The 8,052-nt window shown below is 40.3% G+C and overlaps 1 protein-coding gene across 3 annotated transcripts in view; it reads left to right on the top strand.

The window, feature by feature from the left end:
- Positions 1-7,634: 7,634 nt before the first annotated feature.
- cadm1a (cell adhesion molecule 1a) overlaps positions 7,635-8,052 on the top strand; it is a 347,324-nt gene continuing 346,906 nt past the window's right edge. For all 3 annotated transcript variants that reach the window (XM_061085532.1, XM_061085533.1, XM_061085531.1), the window contains exon 1: positions 7,635-7,757. In XM_061085532.1, coding sequence (XP_060941515.1) covers positions 7,685-7,757 — 73 coding nt within the window. In that variant the 5' untranslated portion in view covers positions 7,635-7,684. The remainder of the gene's footprint in view (positions 7,758-8,052) is intronic.

Here is an 8,052-nt window from a genome sequence, read left to right as displayed (position 1 = left end):
AATAATAATACAATAAAACTGAATTTAATAGAACTATATGAATAATTGGACACAGAGTGCAGTGGTGCAATATTTGTGCAACAGGTCATGACTGATAAAAACCAATCAGGAGGCAATGCAGGTGTTTCCAGTTGGGTCAGTTTCTGCACTACAAAGCATTCCTGGAGTTTTCAAAGTAAAACAGGTCCACTGCCTCCAAAACTCAACAGTGGTTTGGACTTCAGAAGTAAACACAGCCTCAGTGATGCCTTTTAAAGCTAAAGCGTTGTACTGTGGATGCAGCCCAAGCCAAGGCGATGATGAGACGCTACATCCCGACTTTGACGGTGCAGCTACAGTTGTGCTGGGGCTAACATCAAAAGCAGAGGTCAAGCCCAGGTGTCAGTCGTTCACTATCAAAGAGTTATAACTTCTTTTTAGATTTCGAATTTTGCCCCCACATTATCTGTGGATGGATTCTTCTTTTAAGTGCTTCAGCTCGGCTGGCAGCGGGTGTGTCAGCCCCGGTTACGGAGTTTTGAAGGAGGCTACACACAACTAAACATCAAAAAGACACACACACACACAAAAAACAGGAGTGGAATATCATTGCTGGACTTTTACTCACCCGTACCTTGGTCTGTCTTGAGGTTTGACAGATATAAAAGACTGTCTGACATTTCAATCGCACATTTTGAGCTGTGTCCTTTTCCTTTTCAATGTAAAGAAATGTATGTTTAATGGTTTAATACAAACTAGTGCATGTAACTTTTAGTTAAGTTCAAATATTAAGTGGCGAGTTGCTGTCAGACTCTTCTGTACCTGGCATGGCCAAGAGAACTCGTCCTTCTAGACAATCAGAGACAGCCAATGACAGGGGCGTGATCTTAAAACTGTCAGTCAGTACACTTTTGATCTATAACCATTATTTTTAACAGTATTTAAAGTTCCCACTGCACAAAAATGAAGCATACGGGTGCTGGCATCTTGCACTTTTAACTTGAATTAGGACTCAGAGTGGGAACAGCAGTGATCGTGTAGAGGAGCCGTGATGTTGATACACGCGCTCGACCAATCACAAGTCGGTTTTAGCTGTTAATCATGACATTTGAACCGGTTTTCATCATCCAATTACAAATGACAAACAAAGTTAAAAGAAATTAAATAAAGATATGAACATACATCAGTGTTGCTCAGTTGTTTGCCAGCCACCAGGGGGCGAGCAACATGATTTGGCTTCACGTTTGATGAGCTGCAGTATCCTTGTGGTACATTGCACCTGTGTTTTGTGTTTTCTGGGAATAAATGAACTGAAATCTTGTTATAGTCACAAAACAAAATAGTCAATGTGGAAAATAATTGCAACCATTGTCTTTCTCATTTTTCCTAATTCAGCCTCCTCTTGCACAATTACATCTTTCACTGAGTCTCACCTGGAACTGGAAAATAAAACGATTCTCCCTAAATGTCACTGACCCGGGTTTTAATTATGTAAGATGATTATAAAAAAAAGCACAAAATGTCTTGTTCCACTAACACAATGAGCTGAGAATAGGATTGTAGAGTAATAAGTAAATATCCTCAGTCATCAAACTGGTTGTGAGCTACACGGAGCCAGTTCATAAAATGACAGAGAATATATTTGCACCAACTGTGTCTGACAGCTCTAACAGACTAATTTCAAACTTGTCAGACGCTGCAGTTTTACTTGTTTTATCTCAGGAGGCTTGATATACAGTATATATATTCCTGTATTTAACACTGAACATTTGCACAAAGATTCCTTTGAGTAAAACCAGCAATAAGTTTTTTCCATCTCTAAAAACCATGAGAGACGTTTAAAAGGTTGAGACCAGCAACGTTTTGATTCAAATCAATACTGCGATAAAAGAGCAACTAACCCTTCTTGTCCCTAACTAACAATGAACATATTCCATAGAGAAAACTAAAAACGTATGATGTGGTCATTTGAATTCAATGAATTATCCCCTCAACGCCTGGAAATGTCTTCTCACATCCGCTGTGAGTTAAAACCAACGTAATAGACGGAAATTAGTTTGAAAGCAGATTTTCAAAGAGATGTATCGCCAAACCTTTCTGGCAGTTTCTGAGGGGGGAGGGTTATCGCCCTCTGTTATGTAATATATAAATATTTAAAGTCTTATTGTAATATTAAAGTTTCATAAATAACGAACCCTGTTCCAGAGATTATAAGTGCATGTAGTTCTTTGGAATCTGCATGAAAAAAGACAAACGTCACCCAGAACGACACAAAGTCAAGTGATAAGATTTAATGAAAACGTAACCGAGCCTGAAGAATTCAAGTCACATTCATTTGAATTGCATGGATATTTATCACGTGGAGAAAAAAGCATTTGCATGTACTTTCTTTTATAATAATATCCATTCAAGTTCAATTCATTAAACTGTGACACCAGGAAATTGATAGATTCCCCCAAAAAACAAAGAACACATAGGTTCTACTGAGGATATTGTATTTTATTTTATACCATTCATATCCGCAGGTGCCCTGGCATCCGCCATAATGATGGAGGAGGAGGAGGAGTGCTGATGCTTTGAAGACCATGAACTTCCCACTACCCCTGGCTCTTTTCAGGGGGAGGTGACTATTGCTTGGCTTGTCAGCCCCCGATCCTGCCAAGCTCTCGACAGACCAAAGGTATGGACGGTTCACAAACAGAATTTTTAAATCTGGCCTACATCAAAGCCCTGAATAGGAAATCACAATCAACTGGAGAGAATGTCAATGAACTGCATAATCCACGGCCATTGGAGAAGACAACATGAGAAAGTTCGGGAAAAATAAGGGAACACGGCTTCAAAAAAGGGAAATATTTCAAAACACTTTTGGCCAGTTCAACTCTGCTGTGAATAAAGTAAAAATGTATGTATCACATATCAAAATAAAATGCTTACTTGGCTTTAATCTGTATTTTAACTGTGGACCGTAAATGTTCCTCTATTCTGAGGATGTGACGGCGAATAACTGCGTGTTTGTTTTTTCCTGGAGAGCTGAAATCTAAAGAGAACATAAATCACTTTCAACAAATGAGAGGAAGTTTACATGGTTGTAAATGAGCACCGCTGCATTGCCACACAACCTCCCTCTCTTCACTCCTTTATTGAGATTGAGAACCTGCCCGGCCAATAACAAAAATCACAAATGCATGAGTGACCCGTTAATGTTTCAATGTTCAGTAAGGATTTATGTTAAAATGTATAAATAAATGTGCTATCTGCTCCACATCAGATTAAACATATCTCAGCTTGCCTCCATGAAATAAAGCCAACTTTCCCAAAATACACAAACTGTGGCAGGAGTGATTAAAACCTGCTGTGCAAGTTTCCACACAGCAATTCCCCGAAACTGGCATATTCACAAAATAAGCACGAATATCTTCCCCTGCAACAAACTGTAAACAAATTTGTGTTTAGCAGGGGGCGTTGCAACAGGGAAGGTAGAGCAGGTTATTGTGGGGGGCCCCGGGCTGAGAGAGGAGACCAACGAGAACAGCTGATTATGTTCGTCCACGGCACAGACAGTTTAGTGAGAACTAATATTAATGTGTATGTGGAATGAGCCGATGATCACCTCACAGCAGGTTCCTGGTTTGAATCCCAGTTGTCCAGGGTTCTTCTGTGCAGAGTTTGCATGCTCTTCCTGTGGCTGTGTGGGTTTTCTCCTGGTTCTCTGCTTGCAAACAGACATGTAGGTTAATTAAGATTAACTGGAGACTCTTGAATAGTTGTGGATGGTTGTTTATCTCTGTTTGTTGTCCTGTGATACATGTGACCTTCCCAGGGTTTACCCAGAACCCCAGTGTCAGCAGGGCTCCAGCTCCCCATGACCCTGAGAGGAGAGGTGGTATAGATAATAGATTGATGGATGGTATCATGTGTTTCGTTGGGGGGGAGTCGGGCTCCAGGTGCCTTTTCTCCGGGGCCCCTGAAGTCCCTTGAAACACTCCTGGTGTCTGGTGATCATCTTCTGTGTGGAGCATCATACCGGTATAAGATTTTATTTTGCCTCATGAGCAGCAGTGCTGCTTCGCAGCTTCACAAATGGAGCTGACTCAGTGGAGCAGACGTCTGTTGATCACAAAGCACCTCATCGCTTTAAGTACAACAATCTACTACGCTGACAGCTGCAGGAGGGTTTTACATCCACCTCTGTGTGCACCTGCTTACTCTAGTATGAAACTAGAAAGAACTACCTTGCCAGTGAATATATTTTTTTCCCAGCAGATTTCATCTATATTACATCTGTGCAAACCTAGAATTGAATCCCATTAGCCTCCTGATAACCTTTGTCGGGAAAGCCCAGGGGACAACATTACCGAGCACCGTTCACTAAATACTTACCTGCATCTGTCAGAGATTTAGCCTCCATACGAGAAAACAGCAAATATGTTAAGATCCCAAATTTGAGGTGTAGGAGGAGGAAGATCTGTTGCTTTTAATATCAAGTTTAAAGTTGAGTTAATAACGATTTAATTGTGTTTTTGTGTGTTTATCCAGGTGTTTGTCTACTTGGCTATTAAATGCTGTCGACCACTGTGCTTTCTGCTGTTTATAGACACAATATAAATGAATGACTATTTGCCTCATTCTCCCTCCCCCATAAACCTCTGTTCTGCTTCCCTGCCTCTTCCTCTTTTATTACTCAAACCACAGGGGTGAAGCTACAAAGCCTCATCAAGACGTTGCCCCCAACCCGAGTCGCCCTCCTTGGGTTTCTCTCTACAACACCTTCTAGCCTTTGCCTGTCATTAATCTCCATTCAAGACCTCTGTTCATGCTCTCGTGCTTGACCCCCCATTTCTTCCTACCCCCTCGAACCCCTCACGTCCCACATTCCTTCACCACTCACGCCACCGGTTATTACCTTACCCGACAATTTAGAACATTTCCATGTACAAGGCGTATTCTTTATTAATGAAATTCTGTTTCAATAGGTAAATGTATATTTATGAGAGACTACAATGATTATCAATTTTTTTAAGACTTGATAAATGTCATCCACACATTCCTGCAGCGTTTTCAGCCTTTGAGAGAAATTATTATTTGTAGAATATTGCCACAAATGACAATGTTCTCTTTTATGGCTGGAAATTCCAACCACACTTCAATTTTAAGTGTCATAAAATGTATCTGCTCTGATCATCCATCATGTGACTCCTCTTATCCTCAGCTATCGGGACAGTGGTTATCGTAGCGTCCCGGGTCCAGTTGTTCAGCAGCAATCGGACTGGATCCAATTTTTAAAACCATTTCAAGCAGATTACATCACACGATCCAGTCTTGGATCTGGGTCAAAGTTTTTTATAATGGATTATTTCAAACATTTTTGTTTAACTACTTTTATTATGATCCCAGCTGATCAGTGTTTTTCAGAACCAAAACGTGGTAAAAATTAAATATAAATGAACTGAAAATCTTTATTTTCATTGTGGGACAGTTTAAACCGGACACAAACTATAAATATTAGAATAAATAATAGAAAAATCATCACAAATAAAGTAGACATTCTGCGAAATATTTAGGCTTTTAGTGCTGCACAGTAGCCAAAAAGAATATTAAATAAAATAATAAGGATTTAAAATGTTGTCTATCAGTGTAGATTGATCACACTGACAGTCCTTCATCCCTCATTCTTGTTCTAGGTGTTAAACAGGCTCATATGCATTATAAATATCATTATTAGGTCTGTGGTATTATGTCACATGACCCTTATGGTTCCACTTCAGTCATGTAAATAACCTCCTCAGAACATTTAGGTTCTCAGTTGCTGTCTGTGTTGTTGTTCCTGAGTGGACCCCCCACTGTTATATGACCTGTTGTTCTACCTCCATCGTGTGATGTGCAGCCCTATTCACAAATGTCATATTTGGAGTATTTGATAATGGATTACTCCTGGATAGCAAAACATGGGATTTGCTAATCTGGATCATAATGATCCAGATAAAGATTTTGAGCAGCTGGCACCAGAATGTTTTCCTTCTGTGGAATCAACTCCCCGCCGGAAAAAGAGGCAGTGACTGTGAAAACAACCTAAAATTGATGTTACTCTTGTTGTTGTCATGTGGTCAAAAATGAGGATTGTGTATCTCACCAGCAGCAGTTTCTACTCCAGCCTCAGCCTCAACACTTGAGACAGATCAGGGGGCAGCACCACCTCCTCCAACCACCATCCTCAGACGCCCTCTTATCTGTTTGGGTGTTGACTGTGTCTCTTCGAGAGTGTATATGTAGCTGTTAACCTTATTTAATTATAATCTTGAATATTTCGTATAAGCACAATATGCTGTAGAGTCAACCTGAGTACACATGTGAGAAGATAACAAAGTCATATATTGTTGAGTCAGAACATTAGCAGCCAGTAAGGTCCACATCACCACCAGGGGGCTCATAGAGTAAATGATTAAACTACCCTCTGTGTTTGTTTGTTGTTATAATTTAGGTAAATCAAGAAATATTTGAAGTATGTTTCAATTTAGAGTCAAATAAACAAGGAATGAAAAACATCAGAGATCAGTGCATGTCAGGAAGAAGCTTTTGGAGGTTGGGGGCCATGGGGGGCTCCCATAAATCCTATGTGTGGCCCTGCTTGTGTCTTGCATGCTACAGGTGGCTGAATTAAGTATTATCAAAACATTTGTGAAATGGTAGAAATAAATTGAATATGACAGAATGGAAATGTATTTGAAATGTACATATTTTTTGATGTTAACGTCTTCTGTGACATTAAAGCATAAAAGGGCAGTATCCACATGATGGGACCCGTGTAATAACACACTCAACCTCCTGCAGCACAACACAAACACACAAAAACCATCCGGAGAATAAAAAACTGAGTTGTTTTCCATTCTCACTGAAATAAAACAACAGAGAGCTGGATTAAAAAGACTCGTATCACGAGCACGATGATGATTTCTATAAAAACTGTACATTTCTATTCTGTCATATTCAATTTATTTCTACCATTTCACGCATGTTTTGATAATGTGGGATGTTTTTGTCAAATCGCTCGTTGTGTATACATGAGGAATATTTCATTAATTGCAACTGACTCGAAGAGGGAGTGGGAAGCTAACCATGCACAAGGGTTGGATTCATTTATATCCACATTGTGCATTCCGATAAAAGACAAGTGACTCTGGTGGTTGTTCTTTTGTACACAAAGAAATATATCAAAAATCCATATAAAGTCATATTATAGTGTGTTTTCAGTCGAGCGTTTGGTCTCAACTGTCTGAAATTTTGAGATTAGATTCTCTTCCTATATTCACTATCTGTAATGAATTCTTGATTTTAAGATTCGTACAATTTAGTAAAGTTTCTTTAATATAATCTTTTAAAATGAGGATACTTTGACATTATAGTTAAATATTCATCAAAGGTAGTTTTCTTAGGACATTTTTTAAATCCCAACTCTGACAGTGATAATCCATTCTCAATACAAAAAAAAAACAGAGAGCTGGATTAAAAAGACTAATATCAGGAGCACGATGATGATTTCTATAAAAACTGTTGCGGGAGATGAATATGGTATACTGCCCACCCCCCCACTCCCTCCCTCCCCCTACTCCCTCTCTCCCTCCCTCCCCTGCATCTCATTAAGTGAGTCCCGTTGTAGCTGGAGGTGAAGCAGCCTCTCTCTGCCATACTGAAGCAGGTGTCCAACATGGCGAACATTGGCAGCAGCTCTCTGGCGACTATTCTCTTTTTATTCCTCTTCCAGGCGGCCCCGCACAAAGGTAGGACTTTTACCCTTTTTTGTGCATGGATCACGCACTCCACCCCCCAACCCCCCCCCTTCCCTCTCCCGCAGATTGCGTTTGAACGCAGCCATGGAAAGGATGAGGAGCTTTCACTGCTCTTCCTGCCCAAGCCGCGTTCTGGGGACCGAACCTTTTCCTCGGACCGTGCGTAAAGTTGGACGGAACGATTCTGATCCGCTGCTGCCCAGGAACACACGACTTTTAGTCCGCGCACCCATCATCCACACAAGCTGGCAAACTCTGGCAAAATGTTGTGTTGGTTCTTTTTTTG

Source organism: Limanda limanda, chromosome 14 (genome assembly GCF_963576545.1).
Source record: "Limanda limanda chromosome 14, fLimLim1.1, whole genome shotgun sequence".
NCBI classification, from domain to species: Eukaryota; Metazoa; Chordata; class Actinopteri; order Pleuronectiformes; family Pleuronectidae; genus Limanda; species Limanda limanda.
This window is presented reverse-complemented; position numbering and strand designations above follow the sequence as displayed.